At 37.3% G+C, this 16440-nt stretch overlaps 1 protein-coding gene across 2 annotated transcripts in view; it reads left to right on the forward strand.

Moving 5' to 3' along the window:
* Window positions 1-1502: 1502 nt before the first annotated feature.
* The window catches only part of LOC131168629 (uncharacterized), a 41077-nt gene continuing 26139 nt past the window's right edge, over window positions 1503-16440 (forward strand). Inside the window, exons 1-2 of one of the 2 annotated variants that reach the window (XM_058128218.1) lie at window positions 1503-2252; window positions 2537-2601. In XM_058128218.1, coding sequence (XP_057984201.1) covers window positions 2214-2252; window positions 2537-2601 — 104 coding nt within the window. In that variant the 5' untranslated portion in view covers window positions 1503-2213. The remainder of the gene's footprint in view (window positions 2253-2536; window positions 2602-16440) is intronic. The other variant, XM_058128220.1, reaches the window with a different exon arrangement.

The following is a 16440-nucleotide window of genomic DNA, read 5'->3' on the forward strand; positions in this document are numbered from 1 at the left end:
ACTAAGGTAGTGACTACAAAGAAGTTGAAGTTGTATTCATCTTTAGTTGGTCTTCATGCCTGAAGACATATTTTGAGCACATCATTTATGCGTACACTAATACTGGTTGAGGAGGCATCTCCGTCTCAAAGTGGGAGATTGTTTTGCTGGAGCTAGGAGACGCGTGAGCTGCAAGCTGGAGATGAGTTTGTCTACGTCCATTAATTGTAAAAGGATGAAATTCCTCAATTTATGATTTATTGCGATTGATTATCAACTATCTATAAATAAAGGAGTTGGTGAGAGATAGAATGTACAGAGAAAAATAGAGAGGAAGAAGAGAGTGTGAGGAAGAGAGAAAAGAGGCTGAGAGATTGTATTTTATTTCTCGGCGGTTTAAGTGAATTATGGTGTGCTCCGTGGACGTAGGTTGATCTTGATTGAACCACGTAAATTTGTGGTGTCTCAATTTTTCTAGTTGCTCATAGAGTCCTAAGCCCACTTGAGTAACTATTGAAGAATTAAGCTCACTCTCAGAAGGGAGACGATTTCCGTTTAAGGGGGAGCAGTTGGAACTCACAAGTGAGGGGGAGATTGTTAAGAATTCCACTTGTGAGCTTGTCCCACATTGAAAAATTAGAATAGATGATGAGTGCTTATATACATTGTTGGGTCCAAGACCGAATAGGCTTAAACTTTTATGTCAAGTTGGTACTCACCCATGTATATCAAGCCCACCCATGGGCTCCTCCAGTCATAACAAGAAAGAGGATGTTTAAATATCATAATCCACACACACACACACACGCACATATTTCCTTTATACAGTGCATGCTATTTAAGGGTTCCTGTTTTCAAGATGCCTTTTGATATTGGGTAGCTTTATGAAATTGACGTTCTTTCTTTCCTTTTTTTTTTTTTTTTCCTTTTCTCTGTTTTCATGTATGAGAACTCCTTGTTCTCCTTTATTGTATATATTTTTCCTTCCTAGTTTTAATATACCTTCACGTTATTAGCAGCGAAGGCGGAACTACTTGAAATAAATAATTTTCAAAAACGTATTATTTTAACTATGTTATTGATCAAATTTTTTAAAAATCTGCAACATATTTTTGGGAATTGAAAGATAGACTTCAATTTAAAGATTTTTCATAATTTTCATATATATATTTTTAAAATTTTCAAGACTAATAAAGAGATTAAATAATAGCAAATAACCCACTCATATACAAACTAACAAACATGTTTAGTACATACACACATCAACACAAATATACTCACAAATACATTTACTTAAGTAGATATGTTTATATATTTTGAGTTACACTACACACATATATATACATATTAATACAAATGCACTACCACACACACATACACACACACATGTGCACGCGTGCGCGTCCACACACACACACTCATTAGCACATACATGCATAAAATATACATAAAACGTAGATATGAATGCATGCACACGTATAAAGGTTATATATACATATACATTAATATTCACACACACTCTCTCTCTCTCTTTTTCTGTCTCACGTGGCACGCACACACAGAGACATAACACATACATACACAAATATGCATACATGAACACATATACCTACAATGTCTGTATATACCATGTATTAGTTTCGTTTCTCATCTCAATATTTTTTCCAAGATGTAGGGTCGTGCAGAAGGTGTTTTTTACATGATCAAGAGAAAGCCACGTAATCAGATTAAAAGTAAACAGATCAGATCAGTTCAGACGAACCAAGCAGAGAAGAACCTCCGGAGAGAGTCGCAGGGGCTTTGTGATCGGCGATCAACAAACAGTGATCGACGATCAATGTTTTGCAGGAATCAATACGAATCAAGAGTGAAGAATGCAGAGCTTCAAACCTGGTGGATCGGTAAAGTTCAAGTTTCAAGGCTCAGCGATCGGTGAGGTTCCATTCGCAAAGGCTGTGGAGTTCGATTCACGGCGTGTCTGGACGAGGGACAGCCGCGGACGGCAGTTCGTGGCGATTACAGTTTACAAAGACAGAGAGAGAGATGCAGGTGGTTCGATTCAGATGGCGATGGCGTGCCTACACGCTGGCCGTTCGACTCGGAGCCGTGTAGTTCAATCTATGACTCCCCGGATCTGGATTTTCCGGCCGCAGAGGACTCGGATTCGTGCAGCTCTTCTTCAATCGGGAGGAAAAGCGGAAGAATAGCAACGTGTTCGTACAAAGGCCCTCGGAATGGTGCAGCGGCTGCAGTGGCGAGGGCTGCGAACCCAGGTTCTGATACCAACTTGAAAAATGGAGAATAATATTTTATTATTCAGTATTTTCCAATGAATACATATTCACACACACATGTGTGTGTAATTAAGGTAATTAGGGATTCTTTCCTAGCATAAGATACATCCACATATATATATATATATATATATATATATATATATATATGTAGATAGATAGATGTATCTCTAGAAAGAATCTCTAATTATTTTAATTACAATTAATTAGAAAACACTAACTTTTTACTCTAAATGTCTTTTCAATCTCTTACATTGGTCTAGGTCTCACCCCTCTCTCTCAAATGTGGATTGGGAAGAATTTCACTCTATTCTTGCAGATCTTGGAGGTTAGTGCCTTGATTTCTCAGTTGGTTGTTCGTTTCTCCCCTATCACGCTGTAAGTTAATTTTAGCTTTCATGGGTTTTTTTGTAGTTGCATTCGTGACATCAGTCCATTCTCAATCTCTAAATTTCGTTAGCAAAAGTTTAATGCAGTCTTCGTGTCTAATTTCAATTCCCTTCCTATTTCCCATGGCTTTCTCCTCGCTTTAGTCTGTGCTTTTTTAGCCAGAATAAATCCACAATTTAGACTTATTTACAATTTGCTTGGAAGATCTACATATGTGCTTGTAAGGTTATGGCAGTTTTTCTACAGTTTGGGAATTTCCTATGTACTTTTTGTTTTGGGAGGTTCTTTTCCTCGCCTTTTTTTGTTCGTCCTTTTGGATTTTTTTAAGCATCTTGCTTGGGTCTCCTTTATTAATAATATTACCTTTCAAAAAAAAAAAAAAAAAAAACATTTCAATTTTGCACGTTTGTATCAACTCTCTTAAGTACCCATTTGGAGCATCTGTCAAATGTTAACAGAGATTCATTTTTTAGGCATTTGGAAGTTATTTCAAACATGCATTTAGGCACCTGTTTCAAGTGTTCGGTAGAAAGCTCGATGTACAAAAAGCAATCACCCTAATTAGTGGTAATATGTATTTAGTAGCATGAAAGATTTGTTTGGATTTTTTTTTTAAAGAAGGACGACACCTCCATTTATTTATTGATAAACTCTCACTTTTGGTAGAGGAATACCGTGATTACAAGACAATCAATGGGAGAAACAAAAAAAAAAAACTTTAAAGGCTTCCCAAAAAACAACACCAACATCCAGTCAAAACAGGGTTACAAGTCCAAGTAAAACAAAACAAAACAAGGACCTACAAAACAAATTTCACGCAACAAAATAAACAAAAGATAAATAACATAAAACATAAACCAAACCAACAGAAAATCTGCTAAACATACGTCATATAAGCCGTACCCATCTTCTCCAGTTTATACAACCCATTAATAACTCTAGGGAGTTGACTACTATTTGTAAACAAACTATTCTTCCCCATAGCACCATATCGAGTCAAGGCATCTACTACTTTGTTCCCTTCTCTATACCAATGCTTTATTGAAAAGTCCACTCCCTCCAATAAACCAATAAGCTGCTCCCAAAAATCCCAAAAATACCACAAGGAGCACCTACTGGATCTTATCCAATTTACTACAATATTCGAATCACATTCAATATCAATATTAGTATGACCCAAATGTTTGCAAATCTGAATTTCCTCCAACACAGCTCTCAATTTAGTTTCATTATTTGAATAAGAACCAAACTATTTTGAAAAACCAAAAACAAAAGAACTTGTATGGTCTCAAAGGATGCCACCACCACTCGCTGGACCTGGGTTCCCCAAGATGCTCTCGTCCAAATTTAGTTTCAACCTCCCTTACCTCGGTTTTAGCCATCTCACACATTGCATAGTTTTAATTCTTTTATTCACAATTTGTACTTCCAGATTCTGCAATATCCGAAAATTAAAATCCTTTAACTGAGTCATTCCTATCATGTTCTTGCTCAAAACCCCCACCCAATACTTAATGGACAGCCAGACATCTGTACTACTCTCCAATTTTTCCTCCATTCTAGCCACACATCTCCTTCTCCATAGCCTCCAAACTACTAAACAAGGAATCAAACCCATTAGTGATCCCAATTGAGAAAATCTAGAAGCCTTATTAAACCACATTTGGACTCTTTCTTTCCAACTTTGTTGCCTAAGGAAAGGAACACCTACCTCCACCGAAACCTTCCTCCAAATCTCAGTAGCAAGGTTTCCCTTATTTAACACATGCTCCATATCTTCTGGTTGCTTCATCTCGCAACAATTACAAGCTGAAACAAGTGAAACCCCCACCCTTCTCACCTTTTCATCAACGCTTAATCACTCAAAAGCGGTCTTCCACATGCAGATAGCAATTTTCTTCGGTAACCATTTATTCCAAACCCACTTCGCCCAATCAAACTTTGGAGCTCTAACTCTGATAACATCCTATGTGGACCTAGTATTAAAGCAACCATCCTTTTCCAAGAGCCATAATAGTATGTCTGAAGAGTTTCTAAGATTTCTCACCTTTTCCATCAATTCTTCCACTTTATTATACCCCAGAATCCTTTGCAAATTTTTCACATCCCACGCATTATTGATAACCAAATCTTTTAATCTGATAAGTGAATGTGCATCATCTGGACAATCTGCAAACAAAGGTCCCGAATCTAGAAACTTATCATACCACTATTTTACATCTCCTTCTCTAACCTTCCACTTAGATTTACTTAACAGTTCAGGCATACCCTACAGAACTTTCCTCCAAATGGAAGAATCCGATCCATGAGGCCTGCAAAGAACAATATGTCCTCTTTTCACATATTTAGCTTTAAAAAATCTAACTCATAAAGAATTTTGTGTTAATAAATACAAACCAATCTTCATGAACAAAGACCGTTGCACTTTTAAAATGTCCCTCACTCCTATCCTCCCCTTTTCCACAAGAACACACAATTTCTTCCAAGCCTTCCACTTCATTTTTTCTTTTCCTTTCTTAAATCCCCATAAAAAAGAAGCAAACATACCTTGTATCTTTTTTATCACCATTTTTGAGACATTTAGAACAGCTAACAGATGTAATGACATACTCGAAAGCACATGTCTCAATAAAACTAGATGACCTCCTTGAGACAACAGTCTACTTTTCTAGCCCTCAACTTTCTTACTGATTTTTTGAATTAAAGGGTCAAAATGACAGCCCTTCAATTTACCATCCACTATCGGCACACTCAAATACGTAAAAGGAAATTTACCTTCAATAAAACCATTCTCTTCAAGAATTTCTCCCTTTCTCTGAACACTCAACTTCTTTGAGAAGAAAATAACTGATTTATCTTCATTCACCCTTTGGCCAATCCAGTTTTCATATTCCTTGTTATATTTGGTGCAACCCCAATTGGGGGGTGAATTGGGTATTTAAAATTTATTGCCTAGGTTAATAGGTTTTATCAATAGTTCAATACAACCTAGGGTGAGTCAACATAGTCCACGGATAACATACACGTATAGTAAAGGTAAAGAGCATAAATGTAAAGAACAAGCACGATATGTTATTGGGGTTCGGCCAATTGTGCCTACGTCCCCGACTTGGCCACACCGGCATAAGGATTACCACTATAATCCTCACTTAAATGGGTGGAGCGGCACCTAATACAACCAAGTCAATTCAAGGGCTAACCTAAACCGACACGCCTTAACTAGATGACGCACCTAACTTTCCTAACCGGGTCTAAGCCAATCTGAAACTATTCCATAGGGCTAGTCTCCCTCTTCAGGCCTGTGCCTCGAATACAACCAATGTGTATAAAATGTTTATACATGGAAATTTGTTTCTAGACAAGCAGATGTGTGCACCAGTATAGCTCAATCAATAATGCAAGCACGAATGATATGTAAATATGCTCAGTGTTTTAATGTATGCTAAACACTTAGTCACGTATAAGTTTTCAGTTCAGATCTAGAGTGTATACCCAAGCAATATTTGAAACACACTATGTGAATAATACAATATGAGATCAGGGTTCCAAATATGCTAAGCAAGTTCAAGCAAACAAACTCAATAATATATTCTAATATTCAAAGCACAATAGAGTTGTTTGAAGCACTAGCTTGAAAAGGATTTTTGCACACACAAAATCTAAGTTTAGGTATTTTGCAACAACAATGCAAGAACCACAACCCTCAAAATCTTTCCACTCTAGGTTTATCAAATGAAATCGGTGGAAAACCTTTAATGCTAAACTCTCTCAAAAAATCGATTAAGCAACAAAGTAAATGAGAGTTCTAGCAAATGTGATTAAGCACACTAGCCTTACGAGATACTCACAATGCTTTGAGAAATTAAGAGTGATGAGTTTGTGAGTGTTTGGAAGTGGTATTTGGCTAATATAGGGTTTTGAAAGTTGAGAGAATTTTTCCCTAATCAAGTTTACTAATCCTTGCTAATTATGACAAATGAATGAGTATACATAGGCAAGAAGGAATTTTTGACCGTTGGGGACAAAGTGGGTATAATTAGATTTGTTTAAAAAACCATTAAGAATATTAACGCTTTTTACCCCATTTAAAAATTTGGTAAAAATTATTTTAACTCGCGAAATTCGGGTGCCCGGCCAAGGGTTCGGGTGCTCGAACAGACACAGTCAAAAATTCAACTTTTAGAGATTCGGGTGCCTAAAGGATGAGTCGGTCGGCTGAAACAAAGTCAGTAGCAAATGTTCGATAATTTGGGTGCCCGACTCATAGTTCGGTTAACCGAACCAGGCAATTCGGTCGCCCGAGCCTTCTTTTGAACGTAAACCTTCGGTCGCCCAAGTAGTTGAAAAGTGCCCTGACAGGCTTTCGGGTGCCCGAGGAAGGTACGTTCAAAATAGGATCGGGTGCCCGAAGACCAAGTCAATATGTTGACTGGTTCGGTCGCTTGGTCCGCTTTACACAGCAAAGGTTCGGTCGGCCGAACCCTCTCAACTTTTCTCATTAAGTGCATTTTAGCCTTATTTTGATTCCCCTGATTAAGATAGGTGATGTAGGGGACTTGTGTCCCTAGCGTAGGTACCTAAGGTCCAACTATGGTAGTTTTGAGCACACCTACCTACCATGCATGATGCAAATTATTACAAGCCATACATGCGCATAGTTTATAATAAATTACAACCTAGAATGAAGAACTAAACAAATGAATATAAATTACAACACTTAGATCTTTATTCTTTGGCACAAACATTGCACGCCATCATGATAAGTCTTTTAGTCTTGAAGCACGCATAAGGTGATCCTGTATGTAATTCTCAGTACAACCATTAGTACCAAAAGTATTTGTTGTAATCAAAATTGGGTGTGACCTATAAGGTCAACTATCTCCCCCTTTTTGACGATGACAAATACTTTATGCAAAAGTGGGTTTTACCAAGAAAGGCTCCCCCTAACTTTATGCATAAAGATAATTAAAGTAGTGGGTAATGAAAGATTAAGCATGATTAAGCACAGTCTTACCCCACTTCTGTCTTTTCTCCCCTGTTTTGCAACAGTAAAAAAGGTTAAGCAATAAAGCGTGAAGGCAAATGATGTCTTTTAGATACAGAAGGTATATTGAGAGGAATTTTAAAAAGATTCGCTAGCATGCCGTTTGAAAAAGATTATTCCCAAACATAACCCAGTACCTAAGTGACCGATTTGGAGTTTCCATACACAATATGTGGCAAATTGCAACTAAGTGATTTAAAAAGAATGTGCATCAAGGAAGTAAGAGAAACATTCATCATGTGATACCAATTGATAATCTTAATGTTCTATACTCCCCTAATGGATGATTATGCAAGGATGAGGATTAAAATTTTCATTTGGTTTTTGTTTGCCAAAACAAGCTCAATTTTATCATAATCATTTTTGTTTGCCAAAACAAGCTCAATTTCCACAAGGTATTGTATAATGAAAACATGTCAGCCTAATACCAAGTGTCATACTCATGTGATAGTGAGCGTACTTATTATAATATAATCATGCTAATTGATAAAAACACTAATGTTTGTAAAGGCATGATATTTTGAAGTGAGCATGATATCTAATAAAGATTTTGTCAAAACATGCACATGAATATGACCTAGCTAATGTATTTGCCAAATGATGTATAGAATGAAAGAACAATACATTTCTATTTCTTAGGGCCTAATGATTTCAATGCTGAGTGACTCTCCCTAAGAATATCCATTTTCCTAATAAGTCAACTTGAGAAAAATTCAAATGTCATTTTAGAAACATAACTCAAGTTTTATAAGTTTAGCATTTAGAAAATGATATATGGTTGTGTGCAATAATTAAATAAAAATCCGACAACATTTTGTTTGAAAATATGATCAATCCATAATAATCTACCAATATCTACGCGCTTCAACTATATATGCACAACTGGCTCCAAGATGTTTAAAATTTCAACGCAAATGAGCCAAGCGTAAACATTTAGACTCTAATATTAAATTGCATTTGCACACAAGATAATATATAAACAATCATTTCAACTATTTGGGCAAATGTCTACAGAAAATTCGGTAGCATGCCGACTGTAAACATGACATTTCCTAAAATTTATTTGCACAAAAACGATTCTCAAACAAGCAGTATTTTAAAAGTAAGACATGCGAGAACCTATAATCTACTAGCAGACAATTCTCATAAATTGCATCTGCCATGCATGAGGCTTTCTATACTAAACATGCATTTCAACAGAATAGTCATCCAAGCACAAATACATACACATCAAGGTACTGCAGATATATATAATCATAAGCAAAAGCACAGTCATCATATCATAGTATTTGTGTGTGTATGTGGTGAATATGATCGTAAAAATAAATAAATATAGAAGCTATTTTAAAATACATACAAACCAAATAAAAGTGTATTTGAATAAAACATAACAGACGATCAAATAAGGAACTGGAGCATGATGAAATGGATCCTCATGAAGCACTACTAGGTCTCCCCGTCGTCATGATCATCATCCTCCTTCTCATCACTCAACCCTTATCATTCATCTCTCGCAACCACTCACTGAGGATATGAAAGTTAGCTCATACTTCGGACTGGAACTCGGTGAACTCGCTGTAAAGGGAGTCAAGTCTAGCCTGTGATGAAGACGCCTACTCAGTCATGGAGATTCGAAACTCCTGAAATGAGGTAGAGAGATCGGTGATAGCAGCCATGATCTCAACACTAGATGGTACATGAGGCAGCTCCTGTGGGACCTCTTGAGCTCCTAGGTCTCTTTCGTGTGTAGTGGGCAACCACATGTTGCCGATGAGCTCATAACCGATCAACTTCAAAGTGGTGGAGTTGAAGATGTCGGAGGGTCGGACCTTCTTGATGGTGGCTAGTGGTAACCTATTTAGCCTTTCCCTAACAAATATCCTAGACTGAATCCCACCGTAGGGTAGAATGATCCTCTTGCCAACGGTTTTTACAAACATCCATCGTAGGATCAATCTAGGAAGGTTTAGCTTCTTTCTGGTGAATAGGCACCACATCACGAAGCAATCCAAATAGGATATATGATCCCTCGATCCTGACTTGGGCAAGATGTTATAGGAAATTAGGTGGTGTACCACCTTTGCCTCTAGAATCAAGGATCTGTAACTGGGAGTATGGGTCAGATCAACTACTAGATTCGTCATAACTAAATTGACGAATGTACTCACCATGAAGTCCTACTCGGCTATCCAGGTGGATGAAGAGTAGGGGCATATGAAGTCGCCACACTGGATCTCAAAAGTCTCTGCCAGATAGGCATCGTCAAAGTGGAGATCTGTCTTGAGCACCCTAGAGTAGTAGCCCTAGCCATCTTGAGCAAGATTGGCATAGAAGAGCCAGATGAGCAGCAGGTACATCCCCTTGGGTTGAAAGGCGATGAACTCATACCATCCTTGATATCAAAACATGTCTAGGACATTATTAAAGTGGCTTTGCATGAATTCGATAACAAGGATTTTTCTCAAAATGGGGTCCTTGAGGCGAAAGATTCTCTCATACTTGATTCGCCGATCAGGCATGGGAAACCACTGTTCCAGTGGAACACCTGCGGCAGCACGTTTCTGATCTCTGGCCATGGAAACAAATCTCAAGGAAGACTGGGCTAGAATGTGAAAATAAAAACTAAGAAGGCTCTTAAACTTGTGGAAGAAATGAACCAATTTTTGCGGAGAAGCATATATATTAGGGCAGTTCGGGCGCCTGAGCATAAGTTCGGTCGCCCAAATAGTTTTAAATATGGGAACCTTCTAAGTCTTTTCAATATCGCGAATACTGGTTCAGTCGACTGAATATTAAGTGCTATTTTGTATTTTCGAGGGTCAGTCGCCTGAATTGCTTTTGAACTGATCTCACCGGCTGCCCGACATCTCTGTTCGGTAGCTCGAAAACAAGTTCGGGGGTCCTAAGATGTTTGGCGGCCCGAGCTTAGTTGAGCTTGAAATTTCAGTCGCCTGAAGTGTGGTCAATGGCTTGGTCAACCTTCAAGTTCGGTCGACCGTAGTGTAAATGCACTATTTTGTTCGATCGCCCGAGCTTGGTCTATGTAATGACTTGCTATTTAACTAGGTTTTTTTTTTTTTAATACTATTGAAAGATTTATAATGCTCTGATACCAAATTGTATTAAACCCATTCATCAACCTAAGCAGTGAGAAGCATAATTCATATAAACACAACTAAGAAAATATACAATATCAGTGTGTTAAATTGTTCCCAAAATATACATATATGACTGTTTCCCAAAATACCCACAATAAGACTAGGGCTATACATATACTCCCAAAAATACTCACTCTACTGATAGGGCAGTACCGAAGCCCCTCTATTTGCGAGCCTGATCTGCTCGCTTACCTGGTCACCTGAAAAATGTTAAAGTAATGGGATGAGCTAACGCTCAATAAGACGAAATATGCTATTGCTAGTGTGTGGCAAATGAGTTGCAATACTATGAAAATCTATTACTATATAATCATGTATCACTGAATCTGTAAATACAATACCAGTAATACAAACTATCACCTTTTTCCTATTGCTTAACATATCTGTACTTTAGGTTTTTACTCAAAATACTTCTAATATATATAAGTATATTTTCTGTCTCTGTAAATCTGTATATACATAGTAATAACTGAAAACTTCCCTGTGGATAACTGTGTGTCATGATTTAACCCCTCATGACAGGGTTGTGTGTCCCGTAGGTGGGATCTATCTTAACTGGCCGACCAGGATAAATCACTATACTCCATCGGTCTGATCAGCCCTCCTCAACCTATAACTGATGGGGAGTCTGTCCACCCACGGGCTCTATATGATCGACCTTTATACCACGTATTATCTGAATAGGTGGTTGCACTCTATACTGCATATAGCTATGGTACTGTGCTCTGTAAACTGTATCTGTAATGTCTATCAGGGTTTGATACTTTATAATACATCTCTATACATAACTATCTGTTTTACCATGATTTTGTAATAACTGTATAAACCATGACGCTGTGATATACTGTATCTGTATCAACTGTATTTCTGAAATAAACTGTAAAAATCTATGTCATGGTACTTTAAATTGTATCTGTATCAACTGTATAATCATGGTATTCTATAATTACTATAAAATATATTCACTGTTTGTATAATTTGTATAACATAGCTCTGAAAAATACTGTAAAGCATGTCTTTGTACTATATCTATATTTTCAAGCCACACAGTAATTTAAAACATATTATACATAATGGATAAACTGTATTAATTCCTGCTGTGAATAATAATCTGGTAAAAATATGTATACTATACTGAAAATCATACTAATTTTGCCTAGCATAGCATATTTCCCTTACCTGATTTCTGCTAAAATCCCTCTACTGTAGCGGGTCCTATACCCACAGAGTTCTCCACCCAACACCCTGAAAATCATAAATTTCATAACAAAACATTATTATTTTTACATCTACATCATTTCCTACAATAGCCAAAAAGCCTAATTTTGCTTAAAAGACCTTACCCTGAATTTGGGATGAAATCCAACTTCATCCCACCGACGATCCACTCCAGCAGACTTGGAGAGAACTTCCCTAGGAGCGTCGTGGTGACCTCAGATTGTCGACCCAGCAAACAACAGGGCCGAAATCAAAGAGAGATGGAGGTAGATCAGTAGAGAGAGGAGAGAGAGAGTCTTCACTGAAATTTCTGCGTAAAAACTGAGTTTAAGCACAATTTATACTGCGGGATTCATCGATAAGCCACGTCACCTCGTCGACGAGTCCTATAAAAAGTTTGTCGATGAACCTGCACCCTTGTTGATGAGTTTCAGACTTCGAAAAAATCCACTCTCGTTATCTTCTCGTCGATGAGACGAGACCTCGTCGACGAGATCCTGAAGAATACTCGTCGACGAAACCCTTATGTTCGTTGACGAGGCTTGAAAAATTTCTTGGAATTGTCACATCCAAAATACAATGTCGTCGACAAACGCAAGTCAGCTACCACCTTCTGTTACTTTTTCCATTTTCCTCCCTCTTTATTATTTAAATACCATTATTCTTTAGGTTGTTACAGTCCACTTGTTTTTGTTTGACCTGATTTTCAAAGCTAGAGACCCTATGGTTTATCTATGAGATTTAGGGAATTGATAGGGCTTCAAGATGAGTTTAGGACAAGATTTTTTACTTTAATTTCGAAACCTCAAATTTGCACAACGGACAAGGTATGCTTAACGTTAGATGATCACATTTAAGCGAGAGTTAAGCATTTTGAACTTTAAATACAAGGCAATCATGTCATGTCCATTTGGAAGTGGTTTTCTACTTATACACCTAATGATTTATGTAATAACCAATGAATATGTTCATTAAGTTTAGATTGGTTTGTTACTTGAAAATACTTAGTATGCAATATTGGATATACTAAGATTTTACATTTATCTGCCCCAAGCCACTTCCTAACCCCTTAGAGAATGCTACCCCCTACAGCTAACTCTAACTACTAAGGAAGAGCAATGTGATCATGTAATTCCTGTTTGAGCAAGTTCTTCCTTAACTTTCAAGGGGTTTTCTTTTTTAATAACACATACCATTTTTATTATTTTTATTGTTGATGGGTTAGGAGTTGATGATTCCTTAATTTTCGATACCTATTTGGGCTTCACACCTTTTCCTTTAAATAGGGAATCAAATTTTATGTGCCCCTTCTTTTTACATAAGATGCACGTGGTATGAATGTATGGACCAGACGTGGTACTAGCATAATATTTTGATTCCTTTACAAAGTACCCCATGTATGGGTTTTTTCTTTTCTTATTTTCAATTCCATTATAACCTATACCTTCCTTATCTAAGGTTATCTTTTGTGTACTTAACAATTTTTCAAAGTTTTCTTTACCTCTAGTGAACGTGTAGATGATCTTAGATTATTCTTCTATTTTCTTCTCTAGATCTTGAATTTTTGAGTTTTCCAAATCTTTGCAAGCATTTTGAAGTTTCAAAAGTTCTTTAGACAAAATGTTTGCTTTACTTTCAAGATCTGCAATCAAATGGTTCTTTTCATCATCATTAGAAGCTTTAGATTTCAAGTCGGCCAATTCCTTTTCTAATGATTCATTCTTGCTCTCTAGTCTTTTAATTTTCAAATAATTTTCTCTTTCAGTAAGAATTTTTGAGTCACATTCCTTAATACATGCATCATACTTGTTTTTCAGCACAGAGTATTTCTTATTTGATTTTAAAAGTAACTTATGAGTCCTCATGTATTCAATTTGCAGTTCCTCATAAGATGACATGCTTTCACTATCACTACTATCGTATGATTCACAATCAAACATATCATTCAAATTAGCACATGAATCATTTTCATATTTATCTACTAAATGAGAAGGAGCCGAGATAACCTCATCATTAGTTAAAGCAACAAAACACTGGTTACCTCCCTCAAGTTCAATAGAGCTCGAGTCGCATGGAGAGATGACCTCCTTTTGCGTGGATGCACCATATCTCCTCTCAAGTTCATCCCACACCTGCTTAGCACTACTACAAGCCATAACCTCGCATAAAACGTTAGAATTTAAAGCATGCAGTAAGGTATTCATGGCATCAAAATTTATCTGTACTAAGTTCCTATCATGATCATTCATTTCACACTCGGATTTAGGAACATTAGTACACCCAATAGATTTCATACACATAATCACCCTAATAAATGACTTTCCAAAGTTTCCAATTCAATGCTTTCAGAAACACAGTCATTCTGAATTTCCATATAGCATAATCATTACAGCGGAATACAGGCGGGTGTGTGACCAGTCTTCCCTCACATGAAGGGGATGCACTAATACGAGCCATCATGATCTTTTACTAAGTGACGTTTAGGTCTAAGTAACGAGGCTTTGATACCAATTGTTATATTTGGTGCAACCCCAATAGGGGGGGGGGGTGAATTGGGTATTTAAAATTTATTGCTTAGGTTAACAGGTTTTATCAGCAGTTCAATACAACCTAGAGTGAGTCAACACAGTCCACGATAACATACACGTATAGTAAAGGTAAAGAGAAGAAATGTAAAGAACAAACACGATATGTTATCGGGGTTCGGCCAACTGTGCCTACATCCCCGACTTGGCCACACCAGCACAAGGATTACCATTATAATGCTCACTTAAACGGGTGGAGCGGCACCTAATACAACCAAGTCAATTCAAGGGCTAACCTCAACTGACACGCCTTAACAAGATGACACACCTAACTTTCCTATTCGGGTCTAAGCAAATTCGAGACTATTCCACAGGGCTAGTCTCCCTCTTCAGGCCGTGCCTGAAATACAACCAATGTGTATAAAATGTTTATACACGGAAATTTGCTTCTAGACAAGTAGATGTGTGCACCAGTATAGCTCAATCAATAATGCAAGCACGAATGATATGTAAATGTGCTCAATGCTCTAATGTGTACTAAACACTCAGTCACGTATAAGTTTTCAGTTCAGATTTAGAGTGTATACCCAAGAAATATTTGAAACACACTATGTGAATAATACAATATCTTCCAAATATGCTAAGCACGTTCAAGCAAACAAACTCAATAATATATTCTAATATTCAAAGCACAATAGAGTTGTTTGAAGCACTAGCTTGAAAAGAATTTTTGCACACACAAAATCTAGGTTTAAGTATCTTGCAACAACAATGCAAGAACCACAACCCTCAAAGTCTTTCCACTCTAGGTTTATCAAATGAAACCGGCGAAAAACCATTAATGCTAAACTCTCTCAAAAATAGATCAAGCAACAAAGTAAATGAGAGTTCTAGCAAATGTGATTAAGCACACTAGCCTTACGAGATCCTCACACTGCTTTTGAGAAATCAAGAGTGATGAGTTTGTGAGTGTTTGGAAGTGGTATTTGGCTAATATAGGGTTTTGAAAGTTGAGAGAATTTTTCCATAATCAAGTTTGCTAATACTTGCTAATTATGACAAATGAATGAGTATATATAGACAAGGAGGAATTTTTGACCGTTGGGGACAAAATGGGTATAATTAGATTTTTTTAAAAGAGCATTAAGAATATTAACCCTTTTTACCTCATTTAAAAATTCGGTAAAAATTATTATAACCCGTGAGGTTCGGGTGCCCGGCCAAGGGTTCGGGTGCCTGAATAGACAGTAAAAAATTCAACTTTTAGAGGTTCGGGTGCCTGAAGGATGAGTCGGTCGGTTGAAACAAAGTCAGTAGCAAATGTTCAATAATTTGGGTTCCCAACTCATAGCTCGGTTAACTGAACCAGGCAGTTCGGTCGCTCGGGCCTTCTTTTGAACGTAAACCTTCGGTCGCCCGAGTAGTTGAAAAGTGCGCTGACAGGCTTTTGGGTGCCCGAGGAAGGTACGTTCAAAATAGGATCAGGTGCCCAAAGACCAAGTCAACATGTTGACTAGTTCGGTCGCCCGGGCGGCTTTACATGGCAAAGGTTCGGTCGCCCGAACCCTCTCAACTTTTCTCATTAAGTGCATTTTAGCCTTATTTTGATTCCGCTGATTAAGATAGGTGATGTAGGGGACTTGTGTCCTTAGCGTAGGTACCTAAGGTCTAACTATGGTAGTTTTGAGCACACTTACCTACCATGTATGATGCAAATTATTACAAACCATACACGTGCATAGTTCATAATAAATTGCAATCTAGAATGAAGAACTAAACAAATGAATATAAATTACAACACATAGATCTTCATTCTTTGGCACGAACACTGC

This window comes from Malania oleifera, chromosome 11 (assembly GCF_029873635.1).
Source record: "Malania oleifera isolate guangnan ecotype guangnan chromosome 11, ASM2987363v1, whole genome shotgun sequence".
In the NCBI taxonomy this organism is placed as follows: domain Eukaryota; kingdom Viridiplantae; phylum Streptophyta; class Magnoliopsida; order Santalales; family Ximeniaceae; genus Malania; species Malania oleifera.